General features: G+C 40.5%; 2 protein-coding genes across 2 annotated transcripts; both read right to left on the bottom strand.

The window, feature by feature from the left end:
- On the bottom strand, positions 1-10,278 carry LOC119743611. The gene is made up of 5 exons (XM_038220024.1): positions 10,061-10,278; positions 9,120-9,319; positions 6,215-6,321; positions 3,387-3,549; positions 1-2,566 (listed from the first exon to the last, which is right to left on the bottom strand). The coding sequence occupies exons 1-5, from the start codon at positions 10,109-10,111 to the stop codon at positions 1,231-1,233; spliced, it is 1,857 nt and encodes a 618-aa protein (XP_038075952.1). The 5' UTR covers positions 10,112-10,278; the 3' UTR covers positions 1-1,230.
- Positions 10,279-15,368: 5,090 nt separating this feature from the next.
- Positions 15,369-26,567, bottom strand: LOC119742764 (neuronal PAS domain-containing protein 4-like). Its single transcript, XM_038218935.1, has 5 exons — positions 26,393-26,567; positions 23,380-23,441; positions 16,504-16,593; positions 15,810-15,933; positions 15,369-15,388 (listed from the first exon to the last, which is right to left on the bottom strand). The coding sequence occupies exons 1-5, from the start codon at positions 26,565-26,567 to the stop codon at positions 15,369-15,371; spliced, it is 471 nt and encodes a 156-aa protein (XP_038074863.1).
- Positions 26,568-26,819: the final 252 nt, after the last annotated feature.

Raw genomic sequence — 26,819 nt, 5'->3', positions numbered from 1 at the left:
TTAATGAGTAAACAACTGTAAAACTATTTCAGCATATAAAGACCCCTTCTTACATGTAAAGGCATAATTACAGGATCATTTGCATTTATCCCAAAAGTAACCAACCGAATTATTGTCCAAAAGCTTACTTGGATTGAAGATGGTACTAGTACTATATAAAAACCCCGTGAAATTATTCCGTCTGGTTTGCTGTCATTTAGAAAAATCAAGAATGTTCCAACGATCAGTCACTTGACCGCTTTTTGGAAATAAAAAGTGCTATTGACGAAATGATGTTTCGTGATTGAAGTTGTGCATAGTTTTTCACTGTTTTCTCGAAAAATGTAATTATCCACTGAGCTGAAACTTCAACAGATTAGGTTTTGAACGTTCTTCTTTGGATTTTGAGAGGTGTTATTAACGATTTATTCCTCTAAGAACACCATTCTGCCATACTGTTTCGGGGTTGCAAACCTGAAGTCACGCAGAAGGCCCACCGTATATATGAGAAGTTTTCCAACTTATAGGTGGAAGATTTCAAACATTATTATAGGGTCCCATGCATTCATCGGAACAAAAACCTTAAAAGTAATAAGAAGTGGGTACTTCAAACTATTCCCAAAATCTGTATCAATAGTATAAAGTACAGTGGATAGTGAAATTTACCCAAGTTCTATGACGGTTGTTACTGTTCTACACAATTTTCATTACGAAAAAGGTGCTTTGTAATTCTGCTTAGCTGTTTTCGTTTTCCATTGACATCTGAGATGTGTTTAACATGAATATAAGACAATATCTGAAGAAACATTCGGTCTCCTGTAAATCCTGCCTTATAGTCTGTGGATTTGACTTTTGTCCTCATAAATTTGGCGATATCGGAAATGATTTCTTTATTTTCCCAGAGTTTGATTGCGAGTGGAATTCAATGGGAGAATGGTATTCAGAGGGGTCTTTGTTTCGAAGTGACATGAGACGATGACATTGTAAACTTACTGTTTCTAAACCAATTACCCAAAACACTACGATTATTTCATAAACAAAATACACACTGTTAACGTCTTTATCAATTAAATTGATTAAATATAATTCGATTCGGCTTATCTTGACACAAATAAATGACACTTTCAAGTGCAAACAAAAGATGCACAAACATTAATCGTATTGTTATCATCTTTTCTCAAAGCAGCAACAAACTAAGAGTGAGTTTTGTTTATCCTAAACACTGTTCATTGGATTGTGTTCAGTGCAATTCTACTCATCATCGGAGCTGGCCAGTGTCCTTTTAGGGAAGGCGGGTTGCCGGATGGGAGTATTCTGATACAGTAGTGACAGTGTTGCCTGGTCAAGGAGTCTAAGTTCGTCCGATGACAGAGCGCACAATGCCTTGCCCACCGCTGCCTCCAGGGTACCGACAACCGGTTCAGATTCCTCGTCAGATACCAGCCGCTCGTTCTGCTGCCGCGTACCGCGGGCCAGTCCACCGGCGTCCGGGGAGGCAGCGTGCGCACCGGACCCCGCGGGCCCGGGCTTCCCCGGGGAGGTATCGCCGTGGGTCGGGGAAGACTCCGGGGTGAGGATACTGTCCGGTACGCTGACTTGGTGCACCCCACCTGCCCCTGAATCCGACCACCACATGCGCTCCCGCTCTAGCCCAGCCCAAGATGTCACATACCGTACATTTGCGCTGGTTACGTCTTCGGGTATTTTCGCGTTAGGGTATTCATTGATGTGCGGTTGGTTAGGTTCTGGAGCTTTGTAGGAACTGTCCGGTCGATGTTTCGAGGGTGAAGCAGTGAAGCTACCTCCACACGGTGCGTAGTCCGCCTCGGCTTTGTACGGGCCTTGTGTCACGGGCACAGTATCCCGGAATGACCTTTTGCGGCCTTTGTCGTAGTCATTCCCGGGTGACAAACGCGTCGCTGCGCCTTGCCTCTTGGCTTTCAAGCGCCTTGCCCATTCGAGAACCGCCCTCTTCAGAGCGGGACAGGGATCGCTGCTAAGAGTAGCAGCGGTATGATTTCGACTCGAGGCAACCATGTTCCCGTTACACCTTTCCACGAGGCACTCTTTGTTGCGAGAGCAGGTTGAGGACCGTAGAGACTGACTGGTTCGAGCCGGCCCGACCAGTACGGACGAGTAAGGCCCGTATTGCCCGGGCCCTTGATAAAACTCCCTCCCGGTAAGCTGGCGGGACTCCCAACCCCCACTCGCTTGACATGCGGAGTTGTTAAATTGAGTTCCTTGGTAGTAGCAACCGCCATCGTACCCCCATTCGGTTCCTCCACCTCTGTCGTCTAAGTAGTGATACGGGACGGTTTCTCCCCGGTACGGTTGAACCGACCGCTGGGTCTGACCTCCCAGTACATCGTAGCCGTACACCGGCGTGGAGTCGGCAGGGCAAGGCGGTGCTGCCTCGGGTCGTAGGTAGGCGTCTGGCCAGGGTGACGAGCCATCATCTCCCGTACTGCAGCTGTATCGCTCGCTGGAGCCCGAGGCCGAGGCGGGGCTTGGTGACACCAGACAAGCGGACCGGCGGGCGAGGGACTCATGAAGAGCTTGGGACTCGTACATAGCAATCTCGTCTTCTCTGGAGAAAGAAAAAGGAAACAAACCCGACTAGATCATTACATTTTGTCGGACAGTGTCACAGTTGTATCCTTGCTTGTCGTTATTGATTCTCTGTTTCGAATAAATTGATTCAATGCTACAAGGTTGACAAAATGCATTTCAGCATTTGATTGTGGCCTTAAAAAATTACCATAAACATTCATTATAAAAGAGATTAGATTGACAGAAATGACCAATCTCTGCAAATACTGCTTACTGTGGCTTACAAAAAGCCCAGTGGCGCAACCAAAGTCGGTACGGGTCTGCACAGCTCAAGGCCTGCCCCCTCCCCCTCATAACTTGGAGAAGAAAAGCTTTGCATTAACTGAACAGTTACTATGACCAAGCCTATTATATCCCCTTGCCCCTGTGAGTTAGACACTCGTTACATCACTGCAAAAGCCTATGGCTTAAAGGCATGTATATGTATACCAAACGTGAATTACCAAATTATTATCAAAAAAGTTTACTTGGATTAAAGATCGTACTGGTACTAAATACTGCGTGAAATAGTTCCATCTGGCTTTAGAATAAATCAATAAACTTGGGTGATTTCCAACGATCATTCCGTTGACTGATTTTTGGCAAAAAGAGTGCTATTGACGAAAAGTTGTGCATGGTTTTCACTGTTTTCCCGAAAAGTGTAATATCCATTGAGCTGAAACTTCAACAAGTTAGATTTTGAACATTCTTCTTTGGATTTCGAGTGGTATTATAATGGAAACTAACAAAATGCATGAATAGCAAATGATCCTAAATGCCTTTAAAATTTGATACTTTTTAATGCAAAAACATCCTACCTAATGACCAGGTTTTGGCACATGATGACAGCGGAATGGTTGACCGTACTGTCCCGGTCTAGCCAGGCCGTAACGCTGACCGTCACCCAGCCCGAGTCCTTGCGAAGGAGGCGTAAGACGAAGGCGCAACGACTGGCCGCTGTTCCAATACTCGGCTGAAGCACTAGGGAAGGGAGACAAGACAGTAAAAGGTCGGTATAAATCGAGGTCAGCCAGCAAGTGTCTTCAGCATGTGTCTTCAGTAGTCGCTTGCGGTCCGTCAGACTCAACAATTGTCGTGACTTTGCCGAACTACTGGCAATATTTTATGTTTTTTTTAATCCGCAGACAGACCGAATAGTTGCGGAGTATTTCTCAAAAAGATAATTTCAAAACGCTCAGTCTTTTGTTTTTTTTCGGCTAATGCAACAAATCTTACAGGCAGCGGGCCAAATTGGAAACCACACACAGCTGGCTCGCAGCGGAGGTTGGACTACTACTGCTGAACATGTAAACGCATCCCTATAAAATACAGTGTCAACCGCAAAACAATATGCAGCTACTTCCTTGCATAATTTGAACTGCGTCATGCCCTTCGGTCCCGCATGGGATTCTCGTTTCTCTTTCATAAAATCTCCAAATAAAAAAATTATACTGCCCCTGGAGGAAGTCACATTTCAGCGGAGGGACAGGCGTTGGAAAAGCCCCTTTCTGAGGATGCACTGTTCTTCCTTATATCTTTGCAATTTAAGTCGATTGTCTTTAGATTTATAGAAACGAAACACAACGGATAATTAGGCTTAGGCCTATAGGCCGAGGAAATATCATTGTTGTGGAAATATTCTGAAATAAACAAAGAGTAATCTGAGTATGTTATACTACAAACTTGCATGCAGTTCGTCTTTTGGGGTTGCCAAATAATTAGCTAATAAATTGAGCTACATGTTTAAAGTTTATAAAGTAGGAGAAATATGCAACTATCAACCTATCAGTTCTATTAAAACTAACCTTTCGTTTTGCCCCCCCCCCCAAAAAAAATGATAAAATTTAGAAAAAGACATAAAGTGCCAATTCATTTGCTAAGAATCACTGTAGTAATGGCCCTAACAACTTCTTGTATGCCTTTATTTTATTTATTTATTATTCATTATTTTTTTCCATGTTCAGACCCCCACTCATTATTACTGTGGGATAGCTCATCTTTTCAATCGTTCATTTCAATGTGTGTTATCCCTCGGCTTCTCGCCCGTGTCAAAGGTCAACGCAACGAAATGGAAGTTGACCCAAGTGGGGTTCCACTAGGAAAAAAAATTCCCATAAAAACAGTCGAATCCGTGTTGACGATCGCAGACGGGTATTCCCCCTTAGAGATCCTGAAACCCATATCCTTCCCACCCACCCACTTTCCACCCAGTGTATATACCCACTAGAATAAACCCAGTCCTGTTGCAATATCATTGCCCTCCCGGAAACTGAGCTGGCTCGGGAATGTTAGGGGTACAATATCCCGGTCTCGTGTTGACGTTTGGGTTCAAGGAAATGCAATTAAATAGTTCGTTTCCTTGGAAGCTTTGTGTGTAAAAGTTTAATTGAAATAGCTCCGGTTATGAGTGGCCGTTCAACGTTTCTCATGGGGTACACTTCATGCAGTCGCCTTCACTGCAGTGAGTACGGAGTGCTATAGGGGGTAATGTTGGAAATTCATAATTTATTGTTGCAATATCGTTTACTTATTTGAATCAAATGTAATTTTTACTTTTGGGGGAAATCAACCAAATCTGATTATAATATTGAAGCCAAGGGCAGGTCAGAAGTCGAGTTGGGAGCTGCATTGGACGCCCCCCCCCCTTGCATAAAAAGAACCATGTTTTTGAATTGTTTCGACGATAAAGTCGAATAAAGTCGATAAAGTGCGCATGCGCGACTGGGTGCCAAGATTAATCATCCTTGATTGATTATTCGACCGAGTCGAAAACTATTTTTTCCAAGGTTGTTATAGCACAAACCCTGCCACCCTAAAAAGAAAACTCCCTTTGGGAATTTTTTTAAGGAAACCCTGGTTTTCTTTATGAGTTTGTTTTTCCTTATAGTTTTTCAAAATCCAATCGCGCATCAAGGTTTGGGCGAAATATTTTGAGCTATCTTCAAATCGGCGCCAGACTAAAGCACATGTGGTGCAGATTCTACATGACACACATTAGTAGACAAGCCTTGTATATAGAGCTGGTCCAAGCACAAGGGGAGTCAGTCAGCCAGTCAGACAGTTACACCGTGTCGGATGCGGCTTGAAATTACACACGAGTCTATAGGCAGCCACTTCCTATAGACTCGTATATAATTTCAAGCCGTATAGCCAACTAATTCGGACTTGGCTTCAATCAGATCAGTTGGGTCATTCTATAAATTTGGGATCAAAATATTAGTGGGTGTCCCTGTTACATTTGACACAAGATTATGTAAATTCAGAACACATGCTAAGTTAATGCCTTCTACACATCCAAGAGAGATTAATGCAAAGTGCCTGCTGTGTAGTTTACAGTCACTTTTAATATTTCTATGTCAAATTAAGCACAGGTCGGGTGTAACATGTACACCAAAAAGTCACACTTTTGGATCCCAAGTTTATAAAATAACACCACTCAAAATGACCCATTTACAAAGCTCAAGACAAACTAGGCTGGTGCCCTGTAAGCACAACTTGCATCAATGGCCAGTTTCATCGTGTGACGTCCGCGCTGAACACAAAATGCAGGAGCAAGTTGGGAGCGATACATAATTCACATTAACAATTTATGTGAGAGAAAGTGTAATTTTGTTTAGCTCATCTGACTTTCGATTTGTTTGCTTACTTTGTTGATGGTACTTCCTGGCCGTTTCGAGGTAGTCCGGATGTACCATCGCGTACCATGACATCCCGCACACCTCACTCACTTCGTAACCCAGGTGGAAAAACACGCTGTATAAACAAAAACAACATATTGATTCTGCAATCAAAACATATTTCTCTTTAAAGGTGTATATTCATCTGGTGATCGCCGAAATCTAGTATAGTGTTCAATTGTCTGTTATTTCAAAGGTTTTGGTAACGGGGAAAATCCGTTTTGTTTACATCTGACGCAACAGCCTTTTTTTGTCTCGCAATACGTATTTCCAGTAGTGAATAACGCCGTCAGAAATTATGAGTCAAAGCTTTCAACACTGCGCCTCATTATAATGCCCATGTAAGAAATCAGGTCTCACAACATTAATAGCAATGGAAAAGAAACGTTTTCAAATTGAAGAAACATGTGTGACTGGAATAAAGACTAGCACTGCATCGTCTCGAATTTTAGAGACCAAACTGTTGTACGCTCAGATTCCTTCTCTAGGGTATAAATATGTGGACGTTATATAGCTGTGTTCTACTTTTTAATGATCTTTCCAACAAATTATCATTTCATGAGAAACGCGTTTTAGAGCCCAAAACTGCGCATTCCGTTCCGTGTCCTCCTTTAATGTCATTCTGTTGTTTTGACGAGCGTTTTGTACAGAGAAACGATTATAGCTAATTTCAGAATCCAGTTTGTTTGCTTTTTCTTTTTCTGCATCCTTGCGATATCTCGAATTGGACTTCAAGTTATCTCATAATCGTTTCAAGACCTCACAAAATGATCATCTTGAAATCGTTTTCGAGATATCTGGAAATCAATTTCGAGATATTTCGAAATGGATTTCAAGAGATCTCAAAATCATTTCAAGAGATCTTTACATGTTTTCAAGATATCTCGAAATCATTTCAAGTTATCTTGAAATGATTTTTAGATAGCTTGCAATGAATTTAAGATAATCTTTTATAAATTTAGAGATATCACTACATATATTAACTTGTGTCTCTAAATGCATTTTAGAGATATCACTAAATGCATTGAACGACATCGGTCATGTGAATGTCTCTTATGCGTGTCATAATCATACTATACAGATGAATCGAATATGGCGAGGATAACACTGGACCATGGGCCACATATAAACAATGGAAAAAGACAAAATGGGGAGTCAGGGTGGCGTAGCGGTACTTTCCTCGCCTTCCACCGCTGTGACCCAGGTTCGATTCCTGCCTGGGCCAATAATGGATGGGGTTTTCAGTCCCTACTTGATTCCGTGGGTTTTCCTCAGAATATTCTGGGTTTTTCCTCCCACCTCTAAACTGTAATTTCATTGTCTTCTCTTTACTGGGCCCCATGAGAGACCAGTGGAATCCACTGAATGGGCTATACCAAGTTAAACTAAGAAATAACTAAATAAAGAACAAAGGTATCAACAACGCTTGTGGTATTTAATAAATGTAAACTTTTGGCATGTGAGTCATAATGCAGAGAATTCAACCCATGGTGATAAAAGAAACATTTTTGAAATATAAAACTATGCACAAACAAAGCCATCTTCGGAAGAGTTATGATGATGGTAAAGGAATACACACATCAAAACCGGTATAAAAAGACTCGTGAATATCGCGTGCAGTGACAAGCTTATTTTTTTTCCTCAGGAAAAAGGGAAAGGCCGATAAACTTCTCACAAAGCTTATAGTATTTCATGAATAAAAAACACAACATACTTAACATTAAAGATGTATGCCTCATTAAAGATGCATGGCTATGCTCTTCAAAAAAAAATTATTTTATTGTTCTCCTGACGAATTTTCATTTATGTATGTTTTAATGACAAAAAGTAGTTTATTCCGATTTTAGGAGTCTGTAACCCTCTGAAAAGGCTTTTGTTTTGTGCACAAAAACCCACCCTGCGAGAGCCGAGTTATTGTCTGGCAGCCAATAATTCGAATTTTGTGAAGAAATAATTCAATGACTAAACGTCGGTGGATGTTTTGTTCAATGTCTCATTCAAAAGTGAACATTTTCGATATTGCTGGAATTCAAAAAAGCTATTGAAAACAAATATCTATTTTACGAGATGAAACTCGAAAATAGCACGGGGAGTGTATCTTTAATGAACACATATCATTGGTGGAAACACTATACAGGGTCACGCAGGAAATAACCTTCTCGCATTAGGAGATCATTTTGGTACAAAGGCCTACAATAGTAAAACATTAGAGATGTGTCTGTCACACGCAGTGCATCTGACTGCAGGATTACGAATTATGTTTCACAGCTTACATTGTATTGTAATCCATCTATTCAAATTGTGTGCCAAGTCCATTGTGCGAAGCAACAACTGAAACAACATCCATGGGCCTATAATGTCCACTTTCGAGCAATATCAACAATTATCATTGAAGCCTCGTCCATCATGCACTTGTGCAAATCTTGACGATTTCGCCTCTCATAAGGGAAATCGTCAAATTAGTGACCGAATATTTAGTCCGCATGATTTTCATGCGATCAAAAACTTGAGATTGAAATGTAATGCCCTCCCAGTTGGAAGAAAATACTCCATTATGTTGAAGTTACATGTTTTAAGGATTCTGTACTCATTTCAGAGGCACTGGACCAGAGTAGCGTTACTGGGGTCCCATTTGCAGGGGTGCCGGGTACTTTGACCTCATTTTCTGGAGGGGAATGCAAAGCTTTTGTCTTAGTTTAAACAATGTAAAGCTATCTTTTGCCTTCTCTAAATTTTGAGCGGGAGAGGGGGGCACAAACGACACAGGCCTTGGAAGGGCGTTCACCACATACCCCACCCTCATCGGTTAACCAAACTGATTATCACTCCAGCCCCTAGTTTTTGAACCCTCCCCACCCCTCTTATCTTACTCACTTGGACGAGGCGTCGTACAGCACCATATCCATGCCGTGCTCCGTAGTGAACATGGAGGTCTTGAGCGGCACCATCTCGTCCGAGATGGGCGTGAGGGTCTCCACGGGGCTGCAGACGGCAGTGAAGACGGGCTCGACCTGGTTCCAGCTGTAGCAACACCCGGACCACAGGATCCTGAACCGACCTTTAATACGGACCATCTTTGCCAAAAAAAATTAACATAATTATTATTATAATTATTATTATTATTACTCATTCTGGTAATGAAACCAAGGCCTTGGTTTCATTAACAGAAATGATTTACAATAATAATTATAATCCTTGCAAGGATTCCTCAAAAGCACCCTAGGCATGTAGTTCGCAAGCATGGAGAAACTTATTATACAGGTTTCAGATAAACTGGGGGAAAAAACAGGATATATAGCATTTTATTATTTCTTTATTCTAATTCCAAAGATAGTTGAAGAAAGCTTCAAGTAAAAGCTATTCCCGATCTTAAAACCTTTTGGTCAAGCAGCATTTCAATTTCTAATTTGGTGTAGGGAATGAAAGGATTAAAATTCAATTGTAAAAATTCATCTTTTTTTCCGAAGTTTAATATCTTGGAAATACAGATGTGAACGGGATTCGGATAGCCGTACGTCATCATGACGTCATAAAAAATGCACTCTTTTTAATACGACATACATAATATAAGATCTAATCTCTCGAGTATCCCAGCTATATGGCGATCCATTTGGCCTATAACTCAACGTTTGATTTCTCACTGAAAAAAAACTCTGAAACTCGTCACAGGCAGAACACGTGTACATCTCATTACATTTTGGCTGATGTTCAGATTTGATAAGTACATTATCTTCATGTGATTTTCAGATTTTTCCGTGAAATTGTCCTACATTTTGACATCAAGCTCAATCCATGCATGATCAATAATGCTGTACCTTGTTGTCGGTGCAGTGGTCCTTCCGCCGCATGTTACGCGATGTGTTCATACGACAGAAGAATGTTCTCTCGTCATCTAAGGAAAGACAATGACGCAAATCAATGCAAACTTCAAGTATCGAATTAGCAATACAAAAAAGGGCCTCCAGAATCAATTTGGACCATAATTTTTCATCCTACGATAATTCACTGTCTAAATTTTAATGTTTAGACCTTGGCTCACAGGAGGGAAGACCTTTGTTTACAGTTTGCCAAATCTTGTGTTGTTTCTGAACGTTTTAGAGCTGGTTTTCTAAAAAAAATAATTATACTCATGCAATGGAACTTCGGCAAAAACGGCATTTGATTGAACCTTAAGTCCGAGTTGAAAGGTGCGGCAAAAGCTCTATCCCGTACCTTACTAAATTAACACACATGTTTTTTTTTTTACTTTTACAGTGACTGTTTTTTTTTCTTTCAATAATCCCGTTGTGTACTGGTATGTGGAATTTTTACTTGATAAAACCTTTTTTTAAGCTCATTTTCTTATAATCTGCTAACTTGTTTTTATTGAGGAGTAGGGCTTTGCTATAGAATATTACAGGGGTGGGTCTTTACCATTTTGGGGTATTTTTTATATCTAATAATGAAGTATATCCAATGAAATCGTCTTCTATCACAATTCACAGTGCTCGATACATCTCTGTAGAGCTATAAACATGCAATAAATTCAGAATATGAGTTAAACAAACTTTGGCATATAATAATGAAGTATATATTGATAATATTGAAGTATATAATGAAATATATAATAATGAAGTATATATTTTTAATACTGTGATTTTAACTGTTTTTTTACTTTTTAAAAACATTTTATTGTACATTAAACCGCAATTCGGCCATCTGGTCGCGAGGGTTTGATAATAAATAATAATAATAATAATACAATAATGTTCTCTCGTCATCTAAGGGAAGAAAATGACGCAAATCAATGCAGATATCAAAGTGAAGTTTACGGTGGTCGATTACAAAATACGGCAAGACTTTAATCAAAGGGTTGTAATGAGATGCCCGATAATGATTTAAATTTTGAGTTCTGTAAAATTACTGAAACCGGAAACCAAAAAAAAACATGGAATGTACAGTCCTCTGGCCTTCAAACGTATATTTCGCAAAGTTGTGGTCAAGTCCGCCTCATGTCGAATGTCAAGTCAAATGACAAGTCAAAGGGCGAGTCAAATGACATGTCAAATGACAAGTCAATTGACAAGTCAAATCACAAGTCAAATGAAAAGTTAAATGACAAAACAAATGACAAGCCAAATGATAAGTCAAGGGGCGAGTCAAGTGACATGTCAAATGACAAGTCAAACGACAAGCCAAATCACAATTCAAATCATAAAATAGTGACAGGTCAAATGACAAGTCAAACGACAAGCCAAATGACAAGTCAAATCACAAATAATGACAGGTCAAATGACAAGTCAAACGACAAGCCAAATCACAAGTCAACTCACAAGTCAAATCACAAATTAATGACAGGTCAAAAGACAAGCCAAATGACAAGTCAAATCACAAGTCAAATCACAAGTCAAATCACGAAATAGTGACAGGTCACATGACAAGCCAAATGACAAGACAAATCACAAGTCAAATCACAATTCAAATCATAACATAGTGACAGGTCAAATGACAAGTCAAACGACAAGCCAAATGACAAGTCAAATCACAAAATAATGACAGGTCAAATGACAAGTCAAACGACAAGCCAAATCACAAGTCAACTCACAAGTCAAATCACAAATTAATGACAGGTCAAAAGACAAGCCAAATGACAAGTCAAATGACAAGTCAAATCGCAAGTCAGTGAAGTCACATCATAAGTCGGGCAAAAATTAACAGTGGATGAGCATAGACAAAGGAATGCCTTTCCAACAATTCATAACTTATGACTTTGGACTTGATGATTCGTAATTAACATGACTGACTTGGCTAAACCCCCTCCTTTTACAGTCAGTAGGCCTAACTCACTGTGAGTATGGAGCTTGTGATACCGAAAAAGTGTTTCATATTTGAACTGTATCTTTGAGAAAAATTCTTCCATTTTTGGAAACTCTAGTAGCCGTTAGGTGTCATGTTGCAAGAGGAAGACAATTCACACGTCTGACATGCACTGACGTGTAACTAGTGCCATGCCAATAATTATATAAAAATGTCCCGTCGAAAAAAATGTAACTATCGGTCCTATGACAAAGACTGTTCTTGCCTGCATTTCGGAAGTGCTATAATTTTGAAATAATGACTCCTGCTTCACAGCTGCAGGTAAGGACTGCATGCGATTGTGTATATTTCGTCTCTTTAACCACAGAAAACAACATAAAAACATGAAAAACTCTCTCTGTGGCCAGAATGTCATTCGAAAAATCAGAAATATTTTGTCGAAGTCAGACAACATCGACAAAAGAACACAATTCTCTGAAACCAAAAACATAATGCACTCGGACAGGCTTTGCGCATTGGGGGTGTTGGTGCGTGTTGTTGCATGTGTCCCCAACCCAATTATCCATAATTAAATTGTCCTAACATGATAAATCACCCATCAGACGCCAAAGGAACCCGGAATGAACTGCGTCCCAAATCTGTCCACGGTGTGATTAAAAAAAAATCGCTCTCCTTTTTTGATTTGCCCTAAATCGCTTCAAGGCAGGGATTGAAAGGCAACCGATCCGCCTATAATCCTGCTCAATCCTCTTAACTGTATCAATATCCAAGATAATATTTGTAATTACGAGATGACCGTTTTTCCAACCTATCAATTGCCAAAACACCTACAGGACAAACTTCATGTCTCCGAACATGATACTATTATTTGCGCAGATTGCAAATAGCAGTTGAATCTATTTTCTGATAATCGTAAGTTCACTGTATTATAGGACGCATTTGGTTAGCCAACGGCTGTTTCGTTTCTGAAGAATGAGTGTGGCTGTGATATTTTAACTGAAGCCCACACTTCAGAAGAACCCAGTCTATTGTATCTTGTATCTGCCTGACATAATGAAGACTCCCCTGTAACATTTCCTGGTAATGGCTGTATCCGGGTCTGTCTTTGTGACATAGCGCCGCTATTTGTTTTCCATTCTTCACAACTAAATCGGCACTTAATTGGCCCGGGCACTAGCGATTAGACGGTCTAAGCCCGACCATCGCCGGCAAGTGGCGTAAATTTGTCGCATCCCTTCGCCGTGTACTGCGGCCATCTGGTGGACTAAAAAGCAGTCTCGCCACCCGTTTGTTGGCAAACCCATAAACGGCTACACGGCCAGAGTAAGGAGACGGAAGATCCGCAAACACTATCTCCGACTCGATGCCACCGATGGTCTGAAAAACCCGAAATTCCACACGTTCATTCTCCCTTAGGACGCAAGGGATTACGGATAAGAAAACGCGCCCACAAACCCGTGTGGCTCTTGTGGGCCACAAAGAATGAATTCGCGCGCGATCAGTCGACGTGCAAATATTTGGATCAGGAGAGGGCAGAAAAAGGGAAAGTCCCTTCGTGAAGCGGGGCCTTAGATGTCGTGACAGCATCGCTTATTGTGGATATAGTCCTGGGTCCAAACCATCATCTTTTCTCTAAGCCCGGTGATAAAAACCACTAATCACAGCGAATTGGCTTCCCCCAATAATTAAAAAAAGAAAAAGAAGGAAAAGAACGCAGATTGAATGAAGAATTGCGGGCAATATAGCTATTAATTAGCCGCAGTCTTTTTGTGTTTAATCATGGATGTATTTGGCAAGCGGTTTGGGGTATAACGGATAAAAGAAAGGGACGTTAAAGGTCGGGAGTCAACCACGAAATTGCCCGTGGGCGCTTGAAGCGGAATCATCTTTTCTGGTCTTCCGCAGTTAATGAAAGTACAATTCCATTATCTATCAACCAAAATGACGCGAAAGCATTGTAGCCGACTTAGGGCCTTCGCTTTATGGAATACCGACCGAAAGATTTGCAGGGCAAATTCAAACCTTAGGCCGATACTTGTTGCATCACATCAGAATGACTTGAAGTATAGAAACGATTTGGGTGTACCTCTTTTTATCTTTGAACCGGGAAAAGTGACACTGCTGAAATATGACGCACATAAATTCAGGCCTTGCTTGTAAGTTTTTTTTAGTGTTCTTTCTTTTTTTATAACTTTTGCAAAAGACTTCTGGTGAGAAAACAAAATGCCAACAGTTAAAAAGACATTTTGCTGGCCAACCTGTTATACTACATGTTCTAGGCAAGCCGACTGTAAAAGGGGTCCGAGAGCGGACAGAATACTACTAACATGGTTCGACTTTAGCGGTAGCCCGCTAGCCAAATGGGGCCGGGTCATAGGTCCGATGCCTCATATGAAGCGTCGGACTTATGCTGCATAAAATGTATTTATTCTGCCTCATAGGTCCGACGCCTCATAAGTCAACGTCGGAAAAAACTCTTAAAGCCCGAGTCCATCATTAGCAGCTATCCAAAAAAGTAACCGGCGTAATTATTGTTGAAAAACATACTGGTTGAAAGATAGTAAGGGGACTAAACTCCCTGTGAAATTATATCCTTTCTGGCAAGCTCTCATTTTGAAGAAATCAACTAAAGAAGGCATTTCCAACAGTGCTTCTTAAGAGGCACCGTAGGAAAATTTAAATTAGTTGTTCGTTTTGTTATTCGGCGCAGCGCGCACAAGCATTGGAACGACGCACAGGCGCGCGAGGTTGTTATAATTCGTTGGATCAGTGCGCAACATCGCGTAAAGCTGCAATTCAAAACAATTCGAAACATGATTTAGCAACTTTTGATTTAAAATTGAGATCCTAGAATGCTGTTTTTCTCGGAATATGAAGCTGAAGCTGAGCTGAAACTTCATCAAGTAAGTTGTTCAGCACCCTTCATTAGATTTTGAACACTTTTGTTGCTTCAAACGAACAAAATGCACTAATTACAAATGATGGACTATAGCTTTAAGTCCGACGTCGGAAAAAAGAAGCGTGCGAGGCGTCGGACCTCGGACCTATGAGGCGTGGGACTTATGAGCGGACCCCAGCCAAAACAGCGGCGGGCTAGTCAAACTATTCCTTATTATAAGTAGCCCGGCTGGTGTGCGAGTCCAACAATATTGGACTACACAGCAAAGATGAAAGAACAGGAAGAAATAAATCATTAAATTCAGAAAGCGAACCTGTATCAATTATTTGTGTCTAATTTTACTAACTGTTTAGGGTTAAATTATTTGATCTGTTTATTAGAAACACTGACAAGATTGCTTCAGGATACACGTTTTACATGATTGCACATTATTGTTGTTTATGGGACACTATGATAAAAGAAAAAAAACATGCGGACTAGTGAAAATGCCCGCGGGCTAGTTAAGAGTCTGTTTCAGTATCCCGGCTGGCTAGTGAAAAAAAGTAAAGGTCAAACCCTGACTAAATTGATTTAGAATGGCTTTTCACTGGAAGTCTCTTAACTATGGTCTACACAATGGGCCGCATCTAGCCCATTCGTTGGCATGACAAGGTACTCCTATACGATAGCTCTGCCCGGCTCTGAAGCGGAAGTCAGTCAGTCAGTCAGTGAGAGTCAGTCAGTACTATATACAAAGTCACAAAGAAGACACTAGACAGGCCATCTGGCACCAGCCTATTCCATAGAATACCAAATTTAAACGGTGACAAAACACACAATTTTTGAGAATCGACACGCTGTTTTCGATACCGAACGAAATGATCGCTCACCCGGCTGATATTCGGCTTCGGCACCGCCACAGCTGGAACCGACGGCCATTTGTCCCCGGACGACAGCGTGATCTCTGGGATCGATTACTTCGTACAAATCGCCACCTGTTGACAGAAGCTCCACCTGTGCCCGAAGCAAAAAAACAACAAAAAAACATTCAAGACGAATGTTCAACATGCTGCAGGTTTTTGTATGCATCAATTAAAAACGTGAAGGTGATTTTGCCATCGTTAACAAGAATTTCTATATCCGATTTTGCTTCTGATCAGGGATCACACTGTTTAAAAAAGCGGGCATTGATAATCTACCCGACATTAATTGAGTAAAGTATATCACCTAGGTTTTTGGTTGATGCGAGTAGGTCTAATGTATCAACATTTTTGAGGAGAATTTGCCCTATAATAGGTGTTTGATATTTTGACCTAGTATGAGCAACAATTAGCCAAAATCGGACCTGACACATAATGACGTCCGCTTTATTTACATGTACGCTTTCTTATAGGTGGGTCTCGTCACCACCTGGCTCCCATAGGAAACTAAAAGCACACGCACGACGTCATAACATTTTTGGCCAATTGTAATGACAGGCAGACAAGTTTAAAATGTGAACATTGTTGTGTATACTATAGGTTTGAGAAATGTTTATGTGGATAACAATACAAATATGAAAGCAACTAAAAACATTTGTCTTACCATGGAGTGACCGAGATAATCAGTGACGTTTTCCGATATGTAGAGGAGTTTTCCCTCCCTTGTCATGACCAAGAGAAACCCGTGTAATGCCTAAAAACACGGACAAAAAAATACACCATGTTATTATTATCAGTCAAAATATAACAACTCCCGAAAACAGATTCAGCTCAGCAGTGCTCTACCACCCCCCCCCCCCTCAATTATCACCACCACCCCTCCCCTTTGTCTCAATGTCTTTTATTTGTTTGTTGGTCCTGCAGAGGGGCAGCCTCGTGTCCCCTGTACCTATCTCTCTGATAATTCAGGTGAGTTGACTTTCTTACCTAAAACCAGTTTGATCAAATAAAGGAATGAATTGTAGTTAATTATGCTTGTCAATTCGGGGAGGTCATCTCAGAAACAAAATGAAATCTACGCGTGGAAGCTCCCAGATTTTGTCCATGAAAACTATGCGTTGTTTCTTACTGTCGGTGCCCGGATTCGCTGCCTGTACACACCTCGTCCTGAATCCTTTTCTGGAACTACATTCGGTTGGAAATGAGTAAAGCCAGATCTGGGGAGAGGGAGACGCAACGGGGGCAACCCCCATCCCAACAACCCCCCCCCCCTACCCAAAAAAAAAGAAGGACCAATTTTTCAAAGTAATGAAACAAGAGACGACTGAAGACGACAGGTTAAAAAAATGTACTCATCCCCCCTCGCGCTACTGATTAATGAAATATGAATAAAAAGATAGATTAAAAGGGGGAACAGCGCTCGTAGCGTCAAATGAGGTCAACCCCCCCCCCCCCCCCGCTTTTCCAATTTTCAGCGGCTGAGTCCCTTGCCCCTCCCCCCAATATTTGGTTGTGGATTTGCCCTTAAAATTAGACTTTTGCAAGAGAACTGGCGCTAGCAAAAGATGTAATTTTGAAGTGCAGTTCTAATAATGTTCTAATAATGTTACTTCTGGTACAATGGAATTTAACATGAGTGCCAACTATTCACAGAAATCGCGCCCACTGCTAAAAATTGAAATCAACCCTTCAAAGAATAAATTATACAAGTAATTGAATATGAGAATGACCGTCCATGCATTCACGTAACTGCAAATTATTACAATTGTCGACAAATGCATGTCCCTATTGAACAATTATCAAAAAGCTATGTTAGATTAAAGATCGTACTGATACTGAACTGTAAAAACCTATAGTGAAATTATTCCGTCCAGCGAAATCACGAAATGTTGATAATTGTCAATGATTAATTGACTGATTTTTGGAACAAAGGGTACTATTGACAAAATCGGGTTTCGTGATCAAAAGGTTTCTTTTTACTGTTTTCGCGAAAAGCGCACCATTCACTGAGCTGAAACTTCAACAGGTAAGTTTTTTTTTACAGTCTTGGGATTTTGAGTGGTGTTATTATTGGAAACAAACTAAATACATGGAAAGCAATGATCCCATATGCTTTTAATAGTAAACGTGGTGCTTTTTGTTTTAGTTAACCAAGCTGTGATAAGTCAGTTGTTTTCAAATAATAAAACAATTATTGTTTCTCAAAAATCATCTGCTGGTAAAAAGCGTAAGGATCCATCAGCGGAATATGAGGCCAGCTTTAAATGAAATCACTGCTCCGCTGAGCACTGAGGTTTTAATTCCGCAAACTTTGAGAGATCACTCATTTCACTCATGGCAATAACTCCGCATCTATGCGCCGCGTCGGTCGCGGGGCCCCAGCGAGGCCTGCCGGTCGGCAGCGGCCGAGGATCGGCGCGGGATTGCGGGCATGATTGATGACCGCGTCTCACGCTAATACCCTCCCGTACTTTGTTCCGCACGTAAAATTGGTTTCTCCCTCCCCTCGTTTCTCCCTGGGCCGGACCCTCTCTGCCTCTATGTATGATCAGTTTGCCAATAATCATCAAGACCGGTCTGGTTCGGGCCTTGTATCCGTGTCTGCCATACGCACTCTCTATGCCTTGAGCCCGCAATCCCTACAGTACAGGAGGACGGGAACACTACTCTACTCCCACAAATTAAATCGAATTAATCGAGTGTAATACCTCAGGGGAAATCTCGTTCATGCGTAGCATTTATGATTCCCTTTCAGATCCGTAGATAGTAACCTATCCAGGTTTCCTTTTCTCTGTGACTGTCCTTTATTTTTTTTCTTCTTATCTATTTTGACGAAGATCTTCCTGGATGGCATGATCATGTGCAGCTCTCGGATGCCCATGGGGTATAATGCGGTATATAGCCGGGCCGTGTCGGGTGGGTGGAAAATAATAGGGCCGCTAGGGTAATTATAGACATCAAAGTTGCATCGGGAGATCAGATTATTAGGAGATTTAGCGTCATTTGAAACTTCCTGAAGGAGGCAGGGGAAAGACTAAGGAGTTTTTGATTTCTTCAAAGCTAGGGCGGTGCGGTCATAGACTGATACTTTACTCCGTGGATCGAGTTAATACCGTACGGTTGACCGTCTCTGCGCGCGTACTACCTCTCGCTATAACGTTACCGTATGCTGTCAAAACTAGAACCATATTGTGAAGACGCTTATGAAATCCATCCAGTGTTTTTCCCGCTTTCCTCACACAATAATGCATTTAGACTTTTTTTTCTGTTATTGCATGGCGCGTATAAGTGACGTCTTTTCATATCAACGATGTCGTTAAATGCATTAAGAGCTATCTTGAATTACATTTAGTGATATCTCAAAATTATTAAGAGATACCTTGGAATCATAATCTTGAAGTTGATTTCAAGATATCTTGAATTTGATATAAAATAACCTTGAACTTAATTTGAAGATATCTGGGAATTGATGTCGAGATATCCCTTTTTGATTTCTTTACTACTTGAAGGGGCACTTCCGACCGGTATGCGCCTTTTGGGGGCTCTAAAACGCGTTTCCTACGAAATAACAGTTGGAAAGATAATTGAAGTAGACAATAAACTTGCACACATCATATACCTTAAAATGTGTTTTTGTGTGCAATATTTTCATGCAAAGGAATTTTGGGGTACAACATTTTTATTCACCAAAATCGGGCCTAAAGTGCTAGTCTTTAGTCAAGTCTCAAATGTTTCTTTTCGAAACGCTTCTTCAAAAACACGTGTTTTTATTGTTGTGGGACCTGATCAAAACTTCGTTATTGAAGCATAGAAAAGCACTTGTAGTGTAACTTTCAAGTGGGGGCGTTCTTTAAACAATATTTACGTAACGAAGCTTGTATCACAGATTAGGTTAACAAAATGACAGCTGGAAAAAAGACTAGACAAGACTAGTAAAGCTGTTCCCAGAGCTCACAATATTTTAATCTTTGATTCCGATGGCTCACTGGAAGAAGTTTCATGCATCGTGTCTACACAAGGAGCCGGTGTAGCATGAATTTAGGTTTTATGAAATACGGACTCCTTGGTGGTTTTACGCATGCTCATGCATAGATAATTAGGAGAGGGACCGGTCACGTGAGAGGGTTTAACCAATAAAAGGGAAAAAGAGTCCGATTTTCATACGAGTCCGATTTTCATATGACACCGGCTTTGGCCCATTCATTGGTGTTACGGGGTAATCCTAGACAACAGCACCGCTCGACTTACTTCACCGGCTTGAAACCAGGATGGTGACATTCAGACTAAGCTGGCTCTTCTGGGCCAGCACTGTCATTCGAATGGCTTTCTTTTTTTAAAGAGATCCCAGAGGGCGTGACGTTTACATGCTAGCAGAATATTTCTCAAAAGACATTTTTGTTTACTTTAAAAGATAAACTGTATGTTTTATTTTTAAAAAAGTACTTTTTTTTTACAGGATGGTGCAAAAAGAAGGAAACCCACTTTGGACATTTTAACCAACTTACTTAATATATAGGTTTTTCCGGCCAATTTCCTAAAATGTTCATTCGCTTCTGAAAACCGGTCATTCATTTTCGTCCGAATTTGAGAATCGCTCTGAACACGCGTTTCATTTTTGCTACCAGAGCATTCGATTCCATTTCAGTTCAATCAATCAAGTGATTGAGCAGCACCTTTCATTTATATCCATTCAGATTCGTTTACAAGACTTCTTTTTCGCTTTTAGAGGGCGATTTCAAACATTCACAATTTTATTTCACTTTTAGTTTAATGCCATCGGCACCAGATACAATTAGGGGTTTCTTCTTTATTAACCGTCAATCAAATTAGCTGTACCTAAAATCAATTTAGAAGAGGTATGTTTGCGAAAATAAATGCACAGTAACGTAATTGGCCGTCTGTTTCTCAAAACCGAATGCACGGACAATGAAAACATAAAACTTTCGTTGAATTGAAATGGGATCAAAGACGTGCATTCAAATTCAGACGAAAACGAATGACCGATTTGCAGAAGTGAATGAACGTTTCAGGAAATTGGCCGGGAAAACCTATATTTGAACTGTTTTTTTTTGTGGTGAAAAAACTCGCAAGAATAGTGTCATTATTCTAATTTGACTACAAGTCACCAAAATCACTGTTGTCCATGTGTAAGTCTATGTTTTTTGTCTTCAAATCAAGCTCCGGAGCTCAGTCACGTGGATAGAATAAAGCCGTCCGTGGACAAACAGGATTGGCACGTGACATTTTTAAATTTTTATCTCAGAGACAAAATACGCCTTTGCAATCAGTTTTTCGTCACTTATGTTTAAAGGGAGTGTACAACATTTGCTTTTCATGCAATTTTCAGAAATAAATGGATTTGGATGATTAGTATGTTATATGAAATATTGTTAAACGGAATAGTTTCACTTTTTGGGCTTGTAGATGCTGGAAAAACCAAGAAAACCGATCGTATTCTTGTATAGTCTGGTTCCCTGACCCCACTTACATGTAAGATGAAACGGAGCATTTTATAGACTTTGTGGACGTGTAAGGTCAGAGAATCAGTATAGTAGGCTTTTACTCCTTCACAGGTGTGTAATCAATTGTAAAGAAAATGCGGACTGACTAAGTTGAAAAATTAGGAGCACTTTTTTTAAAATAGCCAGTTTTCTCCAACGCTGATCGGCCGATCAGCGTTGGAAAAAAACAATTTTTCTTGAAAATGTCTGCACACTAGGAGCTACGATTTTACAGGATGCTTAAGACTTTCATTCCCTAACAATCCAGTAAGGTATTTTGTGATAATGTGATCATTTCGGTTTTTTGATGTTTGCAAATGTTGTATCTTCCCTTTAAAGATCTTTGTTTTTAATATCTATAATACCCTTAAATTGAATTTTTGAAGTATGTTCAAATAGTAGGTGAAAATTGTTGTCAAAAGTGGGTTTCCATCTTTTTAAGCCACCCTGTATATATTCGGGCGTGTTATAATTCCTCTTGCCCAGACATAGAGAACAATCAAAGAGCGCCAAGTTCAGGGACGCGCCACGGTGGATACAGGAACATCCGTCGGGGTTTCTAAGTCATGCCCACGTGTCCTCCCATTTACGTTCTGTTCGCAAAAATAAGTATAAAACTACACAAAATAAATACCATTGATGTTTTATTCATGGTATTCTGAAAATGAGCAGTCTGGACAGACGTTATAGGAGACGGTAATATGCATTTGGTGCCACACTGAATTAGTGTAAAAACGACAACGGGTGACGCAGATGGTGTCCAACGTACGGTAAAAAGTGAGGGTTTTTTTTCATGACTGGTTTTCCTTTTATGGCCAACGCTGATCCAAAAAGCTCGAGTTACCCAAAATACCCGACTCTCATAAATGCATAAAAAAAATCCACAGCAGGATGTCCTGGCACAATAGCGCGCTTTCCATCATCCACATGTCTCCAGTGTTCAATTTCATTAGGGAAATGAATTCATCGAAATGATAATATCCCGAATGCCTCTTAACTCATCCTAACAAGCTAGACGGGAATTTGCGTCGTCCGGGCGGTGAGACTATAACATCCCTAAACCGCAACAATCTGTTTCTTTCCCCAGACGTACAAGCAGGCAGCGGCAAAACTAGTGAAACGGGGGGAGGAGGGGGGACGGAACGGAACGAGCACTGGCCCGTGACGGCCGATTCACCACCGCTGGCATCAAAACTCCGACGTACCCATCCCGTAGATGACGACGATAATGAAAAGGATTTTTTACCGATTTTTTTTCTCTCTCTCTTCTTACAGCCTGAGGCTGCACGGAGCTTGTGGAAACATGATGGCGGAAGCAGTGCGTGACGAACGTAGCGAGATGAGCTGGGGCCTTAAGTCTGTTCGGTTTCATTAATGATACAATCAATTATATTACGTGTCTCACAGGCGGATACGCAGGTTTGTCGACGAGGTGGTCTGGGGGCACGTAAACTTTTAAAGGAGCTTTTCAGGCTGAGGATGTTGTGTCGACCTTCATACTATTACGTTTACAAAATACTTTGTCAAAGGTATACAATCCTGCTACGATCTTTGCCTTCGAAAAATATCTTGCTAAGATCAAAACGTTTGGCTCTTTAAATTTTTTTTTACTTTTAAAAATAAATCAAAAGACTGAATTTCGGAGGATCAGAGAGACAAGGGGCCGATTGGTCCTTTTATAGTGTAGTTTATGATTTTGTATTTCGAAAATTCTGAATTTCATTCAAACACAAAAGTAAGAGGTTTTTATTTAATTTGAAAAAAAGTATGGTTACTTCAATTTACTGACTTACTTTACAGCTTTTTCTGAGTCTACACACTTTTCGATTGGGAAATTGGTAAGTCGTTTTAAATGTTTGGCCGAATCTGATTGGTAAAGGTTTTTTTTCAAAATGCTTTAGTTTGATGAAGTTGGTTTACTTTCGCTTTGTCATTGTCTCTGGCCTAAATTTGCCTTCAATAGTGAGCTGTGTATTTTGGGATTAAAACGCGTCAATTGGGTCAAATTTATGAATTTGGTTCAATATTCATTAGCTTACCTGTGTGAAATCGAACGGTGAGGTGTCATCCCAGATGGGCACAGGTGGCACCACATCTTGATCTATATTTGAGAACAAGAAGAACATTCAATTAAAATATATATAGAGAGGCTGTTTCCTTGTATTTACTTTGAGTGATTCAGTCATGCAGTTGATCCCCTATTTTACTTTCGGAAGTGGTGTCCCGTCCGGGCTTCCGTCCTCCCGAATGATACTGCAACATTCACAAAGTGGCATCATTGATGCACCTCATGTCACACGAGATAACACGAGATTTTTTTTCTGATTGAATCGAAGAGAAGCCACTTTCGTGGAGTTGGCAAAAATTCCAAGCAAAATACATGAAAGACGGTTTCCCTCCTTACTCCTTATGTCGTGTGTTTGTTCATGGGATCCTTCTGTTGACCAACTCCACTTACATGTTTTGTCCTAAGCCATTAGTCATTCATGCTTACTGATATTCATTTGGCTTTAGTTAATTTCAGTTCAGTATTTCATTTACTTTGTTTATAAATCTCCCATTGACTCTGGTAATATTCCCCTTTCGCATTTACATACATTGTTTATTCAATTAAATTTTCCTTTGTTTTGTTTGTGTTTTGTCCTTGTTCTATGTAGAATTTGTGTTTATTCTGAGATGTTTTTTTAATATACAGTTAACGATTCCTCAGTAAATAATGGTATTTGTAATAATTTATAAAGTGGAGGTTTTATAAAGGTCTTGACATTCCTGCCTAAGGTTGCTTTTGCTATTTTTATATGATTTCCAGGGGCCTCTGTAGACATTTTCTACGATATACAGAACTATCTGCCCACCTTATCTCATGCTTTATATTCACCCAAAGATACAACGTCAAATGGTATGGTATACTCTGTTGCGCAAATACGAGTCATTATTGGTTTAAGGAACCTGACACGTGACGTTTCTAAACCAGTCATATTTCAGTATTGACAGTTGCAGAATCCTTCACGCTGATTGGTCATTCTTATAAAGTACGTTAACCTGTCCTGCCCAGCTATTCTCGATATTTCGATTTTATTTACATTCGATCAATTCGGGTTTAAACTAACTGCCACCACTTTTGTGTTGCTTCATCTTATGCATTTACCTCGGAATGGACAAATGAACACTTTTCAAGACTTTAAGTTTATTAGCCTCATAAGATGAGGCGTTAAATAAAAAAGACGCGCAGTAGAAAACGAGGTGTGTTATTTGAAGGTGGCCCAGGATCTTGTAGAACAAAAAAGGGGGGGGGTTTCACCTCCAAAATTATATGTATTGCAAACTAACACATTGAAGATTTTCTCATATTAACCCGACTGAGTTTTTTGGGGGTGCTACCGTGCTAGCGTGCCATAGAACTTTTTTTTTAGTTTTGAAATATTCACTTAGATAAATTAATGTCGAATAATTTGCGGTCGACAGTTAAAGTTGGTCCCGCAGGGTAGACTTGTTCCCGCCTCTTATCCGTACCGATCCATGTATGGACCGGGAACCGTTCAGAAAGGATGTGTTTATATGCAAAAGCAACTGAAATAAAAACACTTTTTTTTGTCGGGGGGGGGGGGGTTCAGATGCCTAACTTGGGAACAAAAAATAAAACATACATGCTGACAATTCATCTTGAAGAAACAATGAATAAGTTAAGGAACACGGGCAGTACGTTTTATATAAGCCATTAGTGGCTTTCAATAAGATCGCCTCGCACTAGCGTACCAAGCAATACATTCATTCGTTAAAAAAAAAATTCATTGTGATTTTCTTCTAATATTCAGGAAATACATATTTTTAAATTTAAACGTTGAGTATTTCCATCGTAAGCCATCAGCTACACGTGCCTTTTAGTTTTAATATTACAATTTGGAAATAGTGCACGATACTATATAATTAATTCTCTTCCCGTTTTTGAAGAAAAAAATACTCGAACCTCTGCCCCCCCCCCGAAAATTTGGTTCAGGATCCGCCCCTTTCTGTGCCAAGTTATAAGGGAAAATATACTTTAATTGTCAACAGTGCATTTCAGCTATGCTTTCACAAAATGTTATGGGAATATGGGATAAAAAAAAAAAATAGTATGGGTCGGAAAATGTTTTATGCATTCGCATCTCATAATTACGCGCACTCACTGGGAAGATTTAAAAGAAACTATAAAGCCGTTTTGGATTGACGTCTTTTCTCGTAGTTGCACGGCAACTCACGAAAACTGGATCTTTCTGAGTACAAATTGACCTAATATTAACTAAAACGCGTTCGGTCAATTTCACAACTGTAAGACATCTTGGGCATTGATTTACCTCATGCGCATACAGACTCCACAATTTTATTTTGACAAAGATGAAAATATAACTGGACAGTGGACAACTAATGGGCAGGCGCAGTTTTAAAGCCAATATTTTTGGGGGGCTAGCAGGGTGGATCCAGAATTTTTTTCAGGTAGGAGTGCTGAAATGTAGACCGGTTATTTTCTCCGGACACTTAGGCCTCCGAAAATCAATAGATTGATAAAATCGCTGATAAAATCCTACAATCAGGCACACTATATCAACTAAAAGTGTACAAATGCACCCTTCTCACGACTATTTATCTAGGGGAGACCGGTTGCATGTACGTCGGCTAAAGCCAAGCCCCCCCCCCCGCAGAGCCGCCACTGCAAATGGGGATGTTTTTGCCTCTTTTTAGAAAATACAGGGCCTCTAGAGAAAATAAACGCGTGGGCACCTCATTACCAATACTAGTGATAAACTCGGCCCGATTGTAACCGTTTTCTAAAACGAAACAAATGAGGCCACTTTTTCAGATAAAAATGCCGATTTAACCCTCTAAAAAGTCCCGATACTTTTCAAGATACTTTAAAAATGTTACCGGTCTTAAATAACCGATAAATGATCAAGAGAAGTGTCTTTTTTTTCCCTGACAAGTATCAGGTCACCCCCCCCCCCCCCCCCCCCCCACCACAAACCTGGATGTGCCCTATAGTCTGCGTTACGGGCTTGAAAACTACACAAAACTTGCCTTGATTGAAGTAATGGCCCTTACGGACATAGACGCAGCCCAGGGACATGACGTGCAGGAAGGACAGGCGAGCTTTCACGGCGTTGGGTAAGGGAAGTAGTTCCCTCAGCCGGTCAATCTCCGTCTTGATCAGCTCCCGTCTCTGCTTCGATGCCTTGCTCGTGGACCGGTGCATGGTTTGCACTCCAACGCTGACAGCACCGCAGGTGAAGGAAGGGCAGAAGCTTGCCAGATGCTTTCCGAAGTACTTGTGTTGATGATTGGTTTCTTCCAACGATGTATTGTTGAATAAGTTTATTTTAATGGGTTGGCGTCACAGTCAAATCTGTGTTAAATTTCCGAGCAGTTCTAAAATTTTAGAATCTACTACACAGACTCGAGGAGGTTTCGGACGACTTTCAAAGTGGATTTTGTTGCTCGAAAGGAC

Source organism: Patiria miniata, unplaced genomic scaffold, assembly GCF_015706575.1.
Source record: "Patiria miniata isolate m_02_andy unplaced genomic scaffold, ASM1570657v1 HiC_scaffold_6, whole genome shotgun sequence".
NCBI lineage: Eukaryota > Metazoa > Echinodermata > Asteroidea > Valvatida > Asterinidae > Patiria > Patiria miniata.
Note: the sequence above shows the minus strand (reverse complement) of the source record. Positions and strands in the feature narration are given on the sequence as shown.

Excerpts from the sequence above, each read along its gene's own strand:
- LOC119743611 (XM_038220024.1), bottom strand. The coding sequence starts at position 10,111 with ATGAACACATCGCGTAACATGCGGCGGAAGGACCACTGCACCGACAAC. Across the intron at positions 6,322-9,119 it reads CTGTACGACGCCTCGTCCAA|CGTGTTTTTCCACCTGGGTT; the intron begins GTGAGTAAGATA and ends TTGTTTATACAG. Across the intron at positions 3,550-6,214 it reads CAGGAAGTACCATCAACAAA|TGCTTCAGCCGAGTATTGGA; the intron begins GTAAGCAAACAA and ends TCCCTTCCCTAG.
- LOC119742764 (XM_038218935.1), bottom strand. The coding sequence starts at position 26,567 with ATGCACCGGTCCACGAGCAAGGCATCGAAGCAGAGACGGGAGCTGATC. Across the intron at positions 23,442-26,392 it reads GGGCCATTACTTCAATCAAG|ATCAAGATGTGGTGCCACCT; the intron begins GCAAGTTTTGTG and ends TCTCAAATATAG. Across the intron at positions 15,934-16,503 it reads ATTATCTCGGTCACTCCATG|GTGGAGCTTCTGTCAACAGG; the intron begins GTAAGACAAATG and ends CTTCGGGCACAG.